At 51.7% G+C, this 15,226-nt stretch overlaps 2 protein-coding genes across 2 annotated transcripts; both read right to left on the bottom strand.

The window, feature by feature from the left end:
- Positions 1-1,289: 1,289 nt before the first annotated feature.
- On the bottom strand, positions 1,290-2,565 carry CLN3 (cyclin; the record flags this gene model as incomplete). The annotated part of the gene is made up of 2 exons (XM_019132142.1): positions 1,464-2,565; positions 1,290-1,385 (listed from the first exon to the last, which is right to left on the bottom strand). Coding segments are annotated over exons 1-2 (780 nt in total), but the record flags the coding sequence as incomplete, so codon positions are not given.
- A 6,867-nt stretch (positions 2,566-9,432) lies between these two features.
- Positions 9,433-15,225, bottom strand: BABINDRAFT_166729 (uncharacterized protein; the record flags this gene model as incomplete). The annotated part of the gene is made up of 1 exon (XM_019130453.1): positions 9,433-15,225. One exon carries the CDS (start codon positions 15,223-15,225, stop codon positions 9,433-9,435), a length of 5,793 nt encoding a protein of 1,930 aa, XP_018985720.1.
- Between the last annotated feature and the right edge of the window lies 1 nt (position 15,226).

Genomic DNA, 15,226 nt, shown 5'->3' with positions numbered 1-15,226 from the left:
AAGGTTGTTATGTAGGTTCATGTGTGCTCAGCCCCCTCGTACGAGTAATTCGTTACTGCGGATTTGCCCAGAACAGGGCTATGCCCTCTTAACCCCCTTCACCCACCTTTACAACCTGCCGCATAGCACGGTGCTACATACACGGTTGGAGTGGTAGCCGAGAGATAGTGGTTTCAAAACCTTGATATACGGTTGAAGGGGGCTCTATTCTGGACCTGGAATTAGCTGTGAATACTCGTGACAGTGCCTAACGTCGGGAAAGAGCCTCAGGGGAAGCATACAAGCGGTGTAGGGATTCTCGAAAGAAATCCGAACCGTATTACCCTTGGTGGCTAGAAGTGAGTCGTCAACAACCGCTTATGTGGTCTGTATTTAACCGGGACAGGCATTCTCATGATGAGATACTTATACTAGCCATCCAGTAGAACTTTGTATTGTATGAAAACGCCGCGTTGAGTGTTCATATTCGGGAATGCCAGCCAAAGTACCTCTAGTCACTTTAGAGACTCGTAAATTCAGCCATATTTATCCTTTCCTTATCTCCTTTATTTTTCATCACGTAAACCGACCTCACACTTTCGCCATCTCATTGTCAAGGCAGAATTCTCTACCGGGCTATCGATACCATCGCCTTTTTTCATCGACCGCAAACCGCCTAGAGTTTAACCCCCCAGTTTATGACTCAAAATATATATATAAAAAAAACATACGGGTTTCCCATACCACTTTTACTGATACCACAAACCTAAACTCATGGATATTTCTGTAAACCATATTACCCCGCCCCCTTTTATTAACTCAATAGCTACAGCTTTTCGTCCTATCATTTCAACTCTACAGCTTGCTTGCAATCATTCACATTTTATTTCTTAAAATCTGGAGCGCTTGGTGGTTACCACTGCGGGCATCATCAAGCCCGTCTCTGTCGACGACACACAGCTCAGCAACGGATGCGAGCGTTTGCGGGCGCCAGCCTCGTGCGGGGTGATGGGCGGCGTGGTGTAACCGGAAACGGGTGTGGCGCTCAAGAGAACACAGTCGTCAGGAGAAATGTTTCCCGGGGACCATTCAGGCGACGGAAGCGCGTTACTACTCTGATAATAGACAGGGGTGACGGCCGCATCAAAGTAGTCAGAGGCAGACGGCGGGGTAGAGATGGCGTAGGCCCCGATGCCAGCATCGGAGCGAGGGGTGGAGGGCATGAGCTTCTGCTCAGAAAATTGGACGTAGGCCTTGTGGAAGTTGGCAAACTGTAATAACTGGGTCATGGTGCGCGACGGCGCATCAAAGTAACGCACCTTGAGCGATGGGGGTGGGCACTTGATGTACTTAACCAAGGTCGCGGTGAGCGGCGCATACGGTGCACGCGCCATGGCCGTGAACGTCTGCACCATTGCGGACGTGAGTGAGTGTGGCTTGCCCTTTGCGCAGAAGGTTGCGTCGAACTCCGCGGCTCTGTGGACCAAGTCAATGGCACATTGCGCGATCGCCGACGCCTTGTGCTTGTAGTAGACGGCCGGGTAGAACTGGGACAACTCGCCCAAGTAACTACACCCGTGGAGAGTCTCGGAGTTGTCGGTGAGCAACGTGGTGAACAAGTTGACGGTCGGGGCGTTGATCATCCAGCCCAACGACTTCAAGATGTGCTGCTCCATCTCCACAAACAACGTCTTGGCGTAGCAGTGGCAGCAGATGGCAAGGAGGTCATTTAACGATACAATCTTGAGCTTGTTCTCCTGGAGCTTGGACGCCAACCAGAGCGCCGTGAGCCCCAACAACTGGAAGTGCTGCTTGCGCACGATGCGGATGGAGCAGTAGCGGTCAATCAAGTTGACAGTGGTGTAGAACACCTCGGCGTGGAGCTTCAACTTGTGGATGATTTCCATGAGGTAGTCGAGGAGCAACGGGCGCATGCGGAGGTTGATTTCCGGCTGCTGCGAGAAGAGATCGAGGGAGGGGATCAGGTAGGGGTGGGCCCCGGTGTCGCTTGGCTGCTCTTGCTGTAGCGCGTGCGTCAAGAGCTGCTGGTCGTACTCGCACACGGTCTGTGCGTGTGTCGCGGTCTCGCGTGCAACTAGGCGCGGCGCGCGTGCGTGCACGGCCGCGCATCGGTTTCTGGTTCCGATGTATCTGTCTGGCGAGGTCATAATGGGTGGGAATGCAAGTCAATGGGATCAACAATGGGGTGAAATGTCGGTTTTCAAAACGTAGCGACAGATGTGAAGGTGATATGGCAGGTATCGAATGAAGATGTCAAATGGAGCGGCAGATGCTAATGGCTGGATGTTATGACAGATGCTAAGGCAGGGTTGGTGGGCGAGCCGATGAAAGTTGATGCCGAGAAATGAAAGAACCGAAAGAAGAACCGAAAGGTGGTGAAATGAATGAAGGGATGAACAGACCCAGGGAGAGACAGTGATGGGAGCACGAAACGAGTAGCAGAAAGGAGGGAAAGCGTTAGTTATATATATGCGATTAGCAAAACTTCAGTGCGAAAAAGAAAGGTGTGTGCTTTCTTTTGTTGCCGTGCGCGACGAGTGAAATCGTCAGATGCGAGGATCTAACAGACTGCTCGGGTATTAGAAACTGCCTACGGTTACTATGTCGAGGCACGTACGTAATTAATGTGCCCGCACCGTGGTTACTAGTCAGTGAATCCCCCAAGCGACACGTAAAGCATAAACTGAAAAGAGAGCGGAATGCTGTGCAGGATACGGATGCATGCACCGGATATACTACCTGCGTAAATCTTCCATACAGATGCAGAGCCACATGTTTCGGCTTGGGCCCCCCGTTTTCAGCACATGCCGGAGGCGGTTGGGCATTGATCGAAAGGAAAAGCGTGGTGGCATCGAAAGCGGAGGATGCAATAGAAATGAGCGCAGGGTGGACCAAGAATGGCATGGTGGGTCGAGGGTGGCATGGTGGGCCAAGAGTGGCCTGGTGGGCTAAGAGTGGCCTGGTGTCCTGCCAGTACCATGTGCTCTCTATCAAAGTTTATGCTGGCATTACCGGAGCCTTCCCTCCAACCGTGACCAAACTATAGAATTACGGGGTTTCCACAGTCTAAAGCCCCCGTGCTTGTGGGTGCTGAGGTCTTTAACCCACTTTGAGAAGATCTCGCAGCTGTAGGTGGGTATGCAGGACAAAGGCCTGTCTAGTGCCATATTTCTGAAGATCATGCACACACGTCATGCACATATGTGTAGGGCTGCGCTCCCGTTACCAGAGGGTTACATGTGAGCGTTGCCAGTCGCTGGGGAGACTGTGCACGGGAGCGGCCAGCTGGATCCAGGGTTGCCCGCCAACAGCTCCTGCGTTGGTGAAGCCAGTTGCTGTGTTATATCAGTTTACCGGGGCCAGCCAAGCAATCCTTGAAGGACGTATCGTTTACCATCCCTACGCTTTTGCATCGTTACCACGAGCATTTTGCTTGATGAGGAAAAATCGGCGGGCCTCTGTATCAGTGCAATCAATCTAGACATCGCCATGAGGGCGGCTGGCACATGTCCGTGAGCTAACCCGGACTGTTAGCTTAGACCCGGTTCAACCTGGACAGAAAAAGCATCATGTCTTTGGGCCGTACGGACGGATCCATGGAGGTAGTGATAAAGCCCATTTTTTGGCTTTGTTTCGTTACCCTGGCGGCCAAGCTAGGACATACTTTTTAGCACGACCGTACCGGGACTCCGAGTCAAATAGTCTGGGCCGTAAATACAACGAACATCGACTCAACCCCGCTCGCTGGGTCCCATTTGATGATAGTTTAGCAAATACTCGAGAAACCAAACTTTGAGAGCTAGAACCAGGCTTCTCGTGTTCAATAGAGACGGCTAGACGCTATCTCGAGGTTCTGACGAGTACGCGTCATGCTATCGAAGAAATACAGATCGTACACGGAGGTTACACGGTTAGCTCGCGCATTTATTATAAGCAATTCCAAGTCTTAGACGTGGTGGTACTAAAACTTGGGTATGGTGTTCCGCAGCCCAAGCGTGTTGAGAAATGACGGTCATAATAGACGAGGAATATGCTTGTTTTAGGCGAGGGTGATTTACCGATCTAATCCCGGGAGACAACTAGAGAAACTTGCTAGGGCTAGCTTCATGAATCATGTGCTGGACAGATTTTTTATTTTAGAAACCTAGTTTTGCTGAAGCAAAATCCTGGAAGACTTCGTTGCAAACATAATAGACATGAGATGAATCAAAAAAAGCTAGCCTATTCGCCATACCACCACACCTGAAAGCTAATCTTTTGCAAGCCTTTTATTGTTTACAGGTGTAGACATCGGACAAAGTCCAGCGATAGCAATCATATTGACACTGATAGCCTGTTTTTGACAGGAGTGACCTCAAAGTTCTCAGGCCAGAGGGGTATGCGGCAAGGGTAGCACCGATTCCGCATTAATAAGAATCACTCCTATTACCAGACTCCAGGGCCCCTAGTACCAAGGGTGAAGGCCTATCGCCGCATGATCTAGAGGCGCCAAAGTCGAAATGTGGCAAATCTAGAACACCTTGGGACTACGAAGGAATGTCTAGGTAATTGCTGATACATTCGTATTTAGCTGGCCAGGCTTTTTACCAAGCTTGGTAGATATCTGTACAGGTGTAATGGGGGAAAAGCGCTAGTTTCTTTTCCGTCATCTTGTACAGCTCGCGCTGCGGGATAACCGATAGCTAAGGTACCAATTCCCTCCTCTCCCCCATTTGTTCTTCTAGATCTCTGCCCATGCTCTATATTAAACCAGCGTAACCGCAGCTCATAAAGCTGTCTTTTGTGGATAAGTCTTGGGGGCGCTCCATCTTCTAAACAAGCTACAGAGTCTGGGCACGCGGGCTTAAACGGGGTCCCTCTTAAAGCTAGTGTTATGACGTATTATCTCTTTGGACGCTATCACGTATGTACACGAGGTTTGAGGTGCGTGCGTGCACATAGGGACCCTAGTCGCGCACACCCGTGTCCCTTACTAACGAAGCAAAAAGACGACGACACAGGGTGTAAGGTTTCGAATTTCCCCATACCTACTTCTGAGTGGAAACTGGTAAACTGCTTTGGAAAAAAATTCTGCCGCCCAATGCCATAATAATTTTCGAGTTCTCCTCCACGTCTACATCACACGCCGTGCGTAGTTATGCAACTCGCACATCGAGAAGGAACAAAAGTTTTTCCATGCATGCCGCTCGTACAGACTACAAAACACTAGGATTATGGTTGCTCCACAACCATACATCGTCTACTCCCGGGAACTTGCACTTCAAAGCCAGAGGTATAATCGAATTAAACTTGCGTACTGTAATTACAGGTCAGATTCCAAACCCGTAAATCCTACTAGGCGCAGAGAAACAAAGTCATATAAGAAAACACCTGACCAGCCCAAAAGGAGGTACTGGGTACACCCAGAGGCGGCTGCGAGGACTCTAGTATTGTGTTAGGTTGATGGATCCCGGAATGCACACTCTGCGTAAAGTGGATAGCCCCTCGCCACCAGAGCCTCTAGATTCTGGCAACGGTTGGTGACTAAAAGCACGCCTCGCCTACGCTACATTCCTCCCTAGAACAATCAATTTTGAGGTCCAGGTGACTCGCAGCTTTTCTCCCAGTCAGGCAAGCGTCTTGGATCGTGTATTGCAACGTCCCGGGTAGCTACGAGCGGCCCGCATGGATAAGTCGAGCAGAATTCCCTAGTCTATACGATTGAAAAAAAAACAAAAAACGAGCACTATTTACAATAGGATTACCGAGACGCTCTATTATTCTCCAGCCGCCTTTAATTCCCCTTGGCTACACCTGCTTGAATTTCTCAGACAGGAGCCACATGGTGTCGTCAAATATAGTGTCGATAAATAATTGGGAAATGGGGTAAGTTCCTTGGGTATCTAAATTTCTGAGCTTTATAGGAGCTGTCTTTAATGCTACGACTGCATTGCCCACTCGCTACGGCCAATCCGTGGTACAGATAGTAGGTAAGAGTGGATGCTATTAGTCGAAAGAAAATTGGCTGCTTTATACACGAGATACATAAGTACGAAGAGGTTCATATAGATCATAAGGGCAGCCGTACACCACCCCTGGATGGGGGGGGGGGGGGGGGGGGGTGAGTCGAAGGATGCCAGTGACGCACGACATAGTGTAACACCTTTAACAGTTTGTTTGAACCATTGGGTGGAGTTGAGGAATTAGAGCTTTTTGTGCACTTCCACTAATTAATACTGCGCCGCTTCTCGGCTAGCAAACAATTTCTCCAGGTTTTTACCGTTAGTGGAATATAACTCTTAGTTTCTTCCTAAACTTGATGTAAAGAGCAGGGGTATCTGATCCTATACATATGGGCGATAGGTTATGTTTCATTATATGAGGCGTTATGCCACTATTATTACACCTATACAAACGAGCAGGACTTTGAAATACCGCTATCTTGCAGTTCCATCTGATATAGTAGTGTACACGGAAAACCTTTCAAAGCAGAAAAGTCGAGTCAACTGATGCGTGACTTCGGGGTTTGGTCGAACATAGGTACAACTAGGAATTCAGGCACCGTCTAAGGTGGATTCATATCACAAACAATAGGATCTCCAAAATTAGAGGTGAAACTACCATATGGGTAAGCCCTAAGGGGCTTGCGGTAAGGCCGAGCCAAAGACAGCTTATATGTGGGGCGCGTCTACCCGGGTGGTTCAACCTGCTCGGTATGTCTGTAACAGCCCTTAGTACATTCCATGGCTGCACCAGGTGTATGTAAGTCGCGCTCAACCTCCTAACCATGTGCTCTATGCGGGGCTTACAGCTAGGCTTTTCCATATTTACAAATATTTCTTCTATAGAACCAAATCATTCAGTCGTCCCCCTTCCTCACCGGTATTCCGTCGGGTTCGATCCATTAGCGTCTAGCCAGCTCTAGACTAAAGACTATCAATTTGTGCAATTTCAGGGCATCCAAAATAACAACTCTATATAGCATATATGGCTGTTTACGTTTAGAAGTGGCTCTGATACTGGTGAATACAATATCGTCGGGTATTTATGGTTGAATCTTATGTATCCGTAGAGCTGATAATGTAGTTATGTGCCATAAATTTTCATCGGGTATTTACGGCGGTTAAATCTCATGTATCCGTAGAGCTGATATTGTAGTCGAGCTCCGGGCCATTACAATCCGCGTGAACGTAAATATGACCTGGAGCACATTCACTGAGTTCTCCACTGAATGCCAAACCATGGCTCACGGTTCATATCCAAAGCTTGCTTTGCATGCTGTAGGCTTCCCGAAACCCGCATGTCGGCAGAGATGCTTATCAGCTTGGGGTAACATGTGATTTAATATGGTTAAAAGGGTCACGAATACTAGCCAAAAGAGGGGATGGAGCCGTCTCCGCTTTCCTAAAAAGCATATTGCAACCTATGCCTTTCAGTCTTATCAGCAACCTTCAACAGCCTCTGCATGCAGCCCCCGGAAGAAACTCCAACCATACAAGTAGACCTTTGGAACTGGGAGTGTACATGAATTAGTACCGCTGATCCCAGTTCACGCGATGTCGATCTGATCAAGGGGTGTGAGGCCTGGCATCAGCTTACTCTCATAGCCCTTTGAGGTAAGAGCGGGTGCAACTCTTTGTGGATGTATTTAGCAACACAATTCTATTTTTGAGCAAACGATTTGTCCAGTTGCGTCATTTTTTCCAAACCCCACCCATGGCCTCACGGCTCTAGATCCCATGTAATTACTAGATATGCAAGGTTTGGGAGAGATGCAGGAGTAGGGGCAGCCATGCAGACACATTCCCGAAAGCACATGTCGCATGCAGAGTGGGTGATTAATTATGTATAACCATTCGTTGCCGATCAACATGAACCAGCAATCCCTGTAGAACAAACTTATATATGTCCGCTGAACCTGGAAACACCGGTGATTTTCCAAGTTGCCACAGCTAAACCTCTAGGTCCATCCCCGCTCGCAGTTAGGGTGGTGTGTGCCTATTTAAAATATCCCCATCTAGGATCAGGCAAATGCAAAGTTGCGGGTAACGTTTTGTGTTTCACCAAACAGAGTACGGGATTAATGTGCCCTTAAATCCTTCAAGTTATATCCTGCGTATAGTTTCCCGCTAAACTAGCACGGAGAGACGCACAAAAGATCCCCTACTTCCAGATATATATATATACAAACTGCTAGACTCAAATTTCATGATTTGCGCAGATTAAGAGTACAAGTTGTCCTGATGCATGATCCATAAAAACAGGAATATCCGTCAGGGCCCAAAAGGCAAGAGCGTGAACGTTGTCAAGTCAGAACTGGGAGAGGAAGGATCGACTAACTCTATATGGGCCGAAACATAAAAGACCCTGGGCATTCACAACCGGTACGCGTGTTCACTTCGATCCAATCAAACCACCAGATCCACAAATAATTAAATATATACGGTCGTATTAAACAGAATATTCACCGCTATAACAATGTTTTGATGGAGACCTCCGGTTGGGCAACCGCTACTCACTTGGAATCACTGTATACATAGAATATGCAGATATTGGGTGAGGCCATAAGCTTTACAATAATCTTTGGGTAGGGATTGCCATACGTGACGGAGGAGTAGATCGACCAGGAGAAAGGTTTTGCCCGTAGCTAGGCTCAGATTCAGGCTCAGGCTCCATAGATATTACGTCGGTGCGTACCTATCGGAAGTGTGCTACTCCACAGGAGTGCATGGACACGTCTCGTACGCCTAACAACCCTAATATAGACTTTCAACTGATACTTTTTTTTCTCCGAACCGTATCAATCCTTGTACACTGAGAGTTTACACTTTAGATCGACAACATCTTAGGTTGTGTTTATTGTACCACACACTAAGCCGTTGCTCATCGCAACGCTATCCCCGCTAAGCTCCGTTGAATCCTCACCGAAACCCAAATCGTTATAAGCTATCAAAAAATAAGCTGGTGTTATAGTTACCGCAACCCAGTTCAACTCCAAACCTTCCCTTTAACGATGGTGTAGTAGAACAAGATCTAACCCACGCTTTACAGACACCAAGGCACGCAAAACTTACGCGATACAGAGCACACAACAGATAGGTTAGACCGGAGTAATTTCAACAGCCTACGGAAATACCCGTATAGAGTTTAATGTTTAGATGCAACAAACTGGATAAGCTCCAAACAGCTTGCAGTCCTGTGCTTGAACATCATAACTGGGTGGTCTGGCCCGTCCCTCACCCGACCAAGACAAGCTCCGATGAGGAATAGCAAACTCTGGGATGGGTACTAAGTCACCGAAATCGCCGTAGTACGCTCTGCCGATCAGAGACTTATACGTCCTGGCTTTGCAGATTTGCCTGAAATTTCATCTTATCTACCCTCATGGTAACTATGGACGGTGCACCCGCATACTACAAAGATAAAAAGCAGCTTTTCGCGTTATTTTACGTGCTAGCTCCCAAACGACTTCAACTGGATGTGGCCCCTGCTATCTTGGTCGGGAACGGATGTTCCGTTTTCACTCGCTCCAGTGGCTTTGAGTAAGGCTTCAGCCATTTGTCTCTGGCTGGCAGGCAAGATCGAACTGATTACAAACTTGAACGCCTCCGGGCTATGCGTCACCAACTCCAACAACTGTTCCTTGATGTATCGGTGTAGGGTATCATGCACGGCACAATGAAGCACGACGGGAATGACAACCGCATAACTGTTTTTGGAATCAGCCAAGCTCTTGGCAAACACCACCATCAACTCAACAACCAGCCTGTGGTACGGTTCAGTGCTGGTCTTCATCAGGCGAACCAAGGCAGGGACCAAGAGCTGCGCCGCTAAGGGGCCGGAGCCCCGTTTCTTGGCGGAAAACTGTAACAACGTCTTGGCAGACTGAACCCCGAGCGGCGCTGGCTCGGGACTGGTCAAGTTCTGCATCAAAAAGTGCACCACCTCGGCCATATCCTGCTCCGCCACAAGAACGTCGGAGTTGGTGAGAATGATAATGTAGGACAACAACGAGCTATCGTCATTGAACGAGAGCTTTGGTCTGACCACCTCGTAGAACGGGGTCACCAAATCAACCTCCAACGTACTCACGTCGGCGATAACCTGTTTCAAGTGCGGCAACACCAGCGAAATAACCTCGGGGTTGTTGTGCTCGTACACAACTGCAAACACGTACAACAAGCACGAGTAAAGATCAACCTTGACCACACTAGGGAACTTGGCAATCATCGCCACCAAGATCTGGAACGAGTTGCGCAACAACGCCAACTCGGTAGCCGAAACCGCCTTCGTTTCGGTTCTGGCTTCCTCGCGCAAGAATGGAAGAAGGCTGACAATCAATAGCATATCCACCCGCAACAACTCAAAGAGTTTGTCGATGTTCTCATTCATCTCCAACTCTCCGGTTTCCGGGGTATGGTCTCGTACGTAGTTGTCAAAGATGCTGTACACCAAGTTGGTAAGCAACATTTTCTCGCGCGGCGAGCCCACCAACACCAAGCGGTCGAACAAATCAACCACCTCCACAAACACCTCGTCATCAAACACAAACCCCACCGCGCTGTTGTTGTGGCACAAGTTGCCCAAGCACTTCAACACCCGCTCCGTGTTCTTGTTCCGGATGCATGACTCGATGCACCCGCTGAACACCGCAAAGAAGAAGCTAGTAACGTCGGAGCCCAACAACTGCAAGAGCACCGCCTGGTCCTGCTGGAAGATCGAGCTCAACACGTCTATGAAGTCGATCCAGTAGTTCTGGTAGATCTCCACCTCCACGGCAGTGCCAGCGTCGGAGTACTTTGCAATAGAGTATTCGCGCAAAGATAAGATCCACATCGGCACCAACACGCCCATATGGGCGTCCAACACCAGGGCAATATCCTCCTCCTCAGACTCGTCGTTTTCGTCATCCGCCGCAAGCTTCATCAATGCCCAGCAGTCCAATAAGGTCAACTTCACCGCCTTCTTCTGCAACTCCGAGACCGTCTTGAGCTGAGGGAAGAGCACGTACTCCTTGCTGGAAAACTCGTCCAACAATGTCACCATGCTTTTCAAGACGCGCTGCTTGGCGGAGAACCGGATCCGCGGCAAGTTGAGAAACTTGGAGGAGATCTCCACGCCGCGGATGACCAAGTCAATGCTGCTACCCGTGCCGAAGCATGGGATGATGGCTGAGATAATCTGGGCCTGCTGCTGCTCGAGGATGGACGTGCTCGGGTACAACGGGTCGACGGTGTTGCCAAACACCTCCAAGACCATTCCCAAGAGCTGGATCCCGGCCAACTGAAGCGGCAAGATGTTGGACGACGAGCTGACGAACGAGACGCGCACCAAGTCCTGGATCCGGAGCGAAAACACATGGAGCAATCCCGCATTCGCGCGACTGTGCGCCAAGAGATCGCGAATAATTTCCACGAGGGTCACACGCATCGCCCAGCCGACGGGCTCGTTGTTGGAGACGGAGTCATCGGCCTCCTCGCCAACGATGCCTTCCACCTCCTCGTCGCCCAAGTCAATCTTGGTCGAAGCATCGCCCCCCGAAGAATGAGCGTTCGTGCTGGCATTGAGCTTCTTGAGCAACTTCTCGTTAAACCCGTGCAAGAGCTTCACGCGCGGAATGCCGTACAACGCCACCAACTTGGTAAACCAGCCAAGGTTATCCTTGTCAGACTCCACCCAGAGTTTTATCAACGCCGTCAACTCCACACACGGTTGGAGATCCATCGCGATCCACAACACGTCGCGCATGCTCTCGCTGATGACCGCGCACCCGTGGATCTTGACCAACTCGGTGTAGCACGCGATGGCCAAGCGGAACAACGTCGGCGAGCTGACCCCGACAAAGATGTCCATGGCGCTGCTGGTGACCATCGCGGCGTTGGTCGTCACCTTCAAGTTCTTCAAAATCTGGAAGTCGATAAGCGACACAAAGAATGCGAGCTGGCCGTAGAGCAACAGCGGGTCGTAGAGCACAAGTTCCTGGAGCAACAGTAGGATATCGGCGGATACGGCTTCGTAGTCGTCTGTGGCACCGGCGCCGATGCCGAGGCTGAGCGCGGTGAGCACGTCGCGGAGCATCGTGCGTGCACCTCCTAACGTGCGCACCCCCGGTCCGAGCGACGACACCAACACCTTCACAACACGCGCGACGACCGTCACTGAGGGGTGCGCGACACGCATGTTGGAGTATGAGATGGATTCCATGTCGTAGCCGTATCGGTCGTCGGTGAGAATCCGCACCATGAGCTCGAGCACCGGCGTGCAAAGGCTGAGGTTGTCGTGGTGGCTCTCCAAGAGCACCACCAACGCGCGCAATGCCCAGTGGTTTAGCACCGGATGCGTGTCCACCGCGAGCTGTGCAACCACCGCGTAGATATCCACGAAGCCTACCGCGGTGTGCTGGTAGATGCACGCCAACGCGAGCACATTGCGGCTGCGCACCAACGGGTCCGCGTGTGAGACAATGTCATTGGTGATGGTTGCAATGTGCTGGGTGACGTCCGCGGCGTTTCCCGCCGCGCCCGCGACCAACAACGCGAGAGTTTCAGCATTGCACCGCACCGTGTCTGGCTGCAGCATCTGCAAGTTCTTGACCGTCTCCATGAGGAAGTGTGCGACCTCCGTATCCACGCGCGTGCCCGCGCGCATGCCCTTGGCAAGCCCGTGGATCGCGAGCGCGGTGTTGAGGTGCACCACCTCGAGGCGCGGCGACGCCTCGTTCTGGAACAAGAACGCGCGTAACGTCTCCACCAACAGGAGCTGAATCTTTAATGACATGGACGGGAAGGACACCTGGAACAATCCGATAGAGAGATCGACGAGCTCGGTGACCAACGGCGGAGGCGTCGCCGCGAGTACAAAGCACATCGGGTCGTTGGCCGTATCGCAGGGGACCGGCTGGACCGCAAGCAGTTCCAACTCCGCGTACCACGCAAGGCCGCTTTCGCCCGCGTACTTGCTAGAGAGGCCGTGGCACAAGCCGTCGGTCGTCTCGAGAAGCAAAACTTCGTGTGACGGCTGGGGCTTTGCCTTGGGCTTGACGTCTATCTCTGGGGCGTTGAAATAGCTCGTCGCCGCAAAGTTCTTCACGGCAAAGATCATCAAGTTGGAGTTCATTTCGTGCCGCTCGACGTGGCCCGCGATCAGGAGGTAGCATTGCACAAGCAACTTCTTGTGGTACAACGCGAGTTTCCTGGGATCGGAGGGGTCTTCAAGAAGGGTGGCGGTGATGAGGGGTTCCTGGAAGCTGGCCTCCACGCTGTTGACGTAGGTGAGCGCTTTGGCGAGGATGAAGCCCACCTGTCTGAGCACCTCGGGCGAGGCTGCCACGTGGGACACGAACGCAAGCAACGCGACCAAGCCGTGGTTGCGGAGCGCCATGTTCGTCGCGACCGCACGCTGCACATCCTGCGGTGTGTCTGACTCACCCACAAGCGAGTGCGGGTTGAAGTTGTGCGTGAGCAAGCCCTTCCAGAAGATTAAGAACTGCGACGTGTTCAACTGGACCAAATCCGAATTCGGCACGATCATCAAGCCTGCGAGCACCGTCCAGCAGCAGCACGCGCGCACCAGCTGTGCACCAGCCTTTTGCTTCAAGCTCAGCGTGCAGTAGCTCATGATCTGTAACAAGAGCTCCCGGCGGAGGTACCGTACGGGCGTCATGCGCACAATCGTTGCGAGTGCGAGCGCCGCGTAAGGGGCCGAGTCACCAGATTCCTTTACCTTCGCAAAAAACCCCTGACACAACAGATTCACCCCGTTATAGCCCTCAATCGCGTTGTACTGCACGAGCACCAGTAAGGCTTTTGCGCGGACGGCGGCGGAGGCATCCAAGATCAACCGGTCAAGAAGCGCGACAAACTTGCAGGTGGACACGACCGCGCTGGCGCCAAGCTTTTCAAGATACACCGCAATCACGTCAAGAAGGAGCAAGCACTGCGGCGCGGACGGTTCCGCAGGGGTCTCCGGGTCTGCGTCGAGCAAATCGGTGCCGAAGTACGTACGCACGAGCTGGTTTAGACCGCCGGCGAGCGTAATCTCGCCACAGTCGTTGGCGTTGTTCGAGAGGAGGAAGCGCACCGCCGCGCGCCAGTGTTGGAACACCTTCCAGTTTGCCAGAGGGACGATCACCTTACGGAAAAGGAGCTCGATGAGAACGGGAACGGTGTTGGCCGAAAGGTACTGGGGGTCCTGGATGATTGCAAGTTGCGTGTGCTGGATAAATAGTTCGACGGCACTGGTGCGCAAGCGCGGGTGGGCAGATCCAGTGATGTACAAGTCGACAATGTACTCCCACGCAAAGCTACGCGTACCCGCGCGCGCGTCACGGGAAGCGTCGGTTGGCACAAGCTCGAACATCACCGTTGCAAGCACGCCAACCGCCGTCGTACGAATGTCCTTCTCGCGATGAACCATCCCCGCGACAAAACATGGGAGGTACGTCGCAAGAACGGCCGCCTGGTGCGCGGCCTGCTGTGTGTGCACTTCCTCGAGTGACGCAGCCTTCTTCCCTTTCGCAAGCCTAGCAATGAGACCAGTGTAGTGGCCATGCATCTGGAAGGTGGCCAAGTGGCCAGCTACGCGGAGCACGTCGCGGAGCATGGGCGTGGAGTTGGCCGTATCCGCGAGCTGGACCTTGGTGTACTTGACCAACTTGGCGAGGAGCTTATCGGGGATATCCAGCGCGTTGGCATTGCCGACGGCGGTGGCGAGCAAGAACACCACCTTCTGGTTGTTGGCCATATCCGGGTCGTGTTTCCAGAGTCGGTAGAGCGCGGACACCACCGCGTTGTTGAGGTTGGAGACCTGTGCGGGGAACGCTGCGTAGAGGTCAATGAGGAGCACGAGCGTAGGGTTTGCGTTGATGCGCGACGTGGCGTTTTTCGGCTTTTTGGCCTCTGCCGCCGGCACCAAGTAGTCGCCCACGAGGGTGTTTGCGCTGTCAAACGTCTTTGCCCGCGGAAGGCCCCGGAGGCACAAAATGTAGCACGCCGAGAGGACCTTATAGATGCTGAGCGACTGTTTTTCTTCGTTTCGCAATTGCATCGCCTCGGGACTTTCAGTGTTGTCTTCCTCCTTGCGCGCAGGGAGGTCAATGGTGGAGAGAAATGCCACGAGCGTGTTGAGCTCGCGCAACACGGCGTCGCCGTCATCGGTCAGCGCGAGGCGCGAGTGAAGCTCCACCAAACTAGTGAGCGTGGTTGTGCGGTCGTAGTTCCGTGTGAGAAGTTCCGCGGAGAATGACATA

This window comes from Babjeviella inositovora (genome assembly GCF_001661335.1).
Source record: "Babjeviella inositovora NRRL Y-12698 unplaced genomic scaffold BABINscaffold_5, whole genome shotgun sequence".
Lineage (NCBI taxonomy): Eukaryota > Fungi > Ascomycota > Pichiomycetes > Serinales > Babjeviella > Babjeviella inositovora.
The sequence above is the reverse complement of the archived record's forward strand: the minus strand, read 5'-3'. Positions and strand labels throughout refer to the sequence as shown.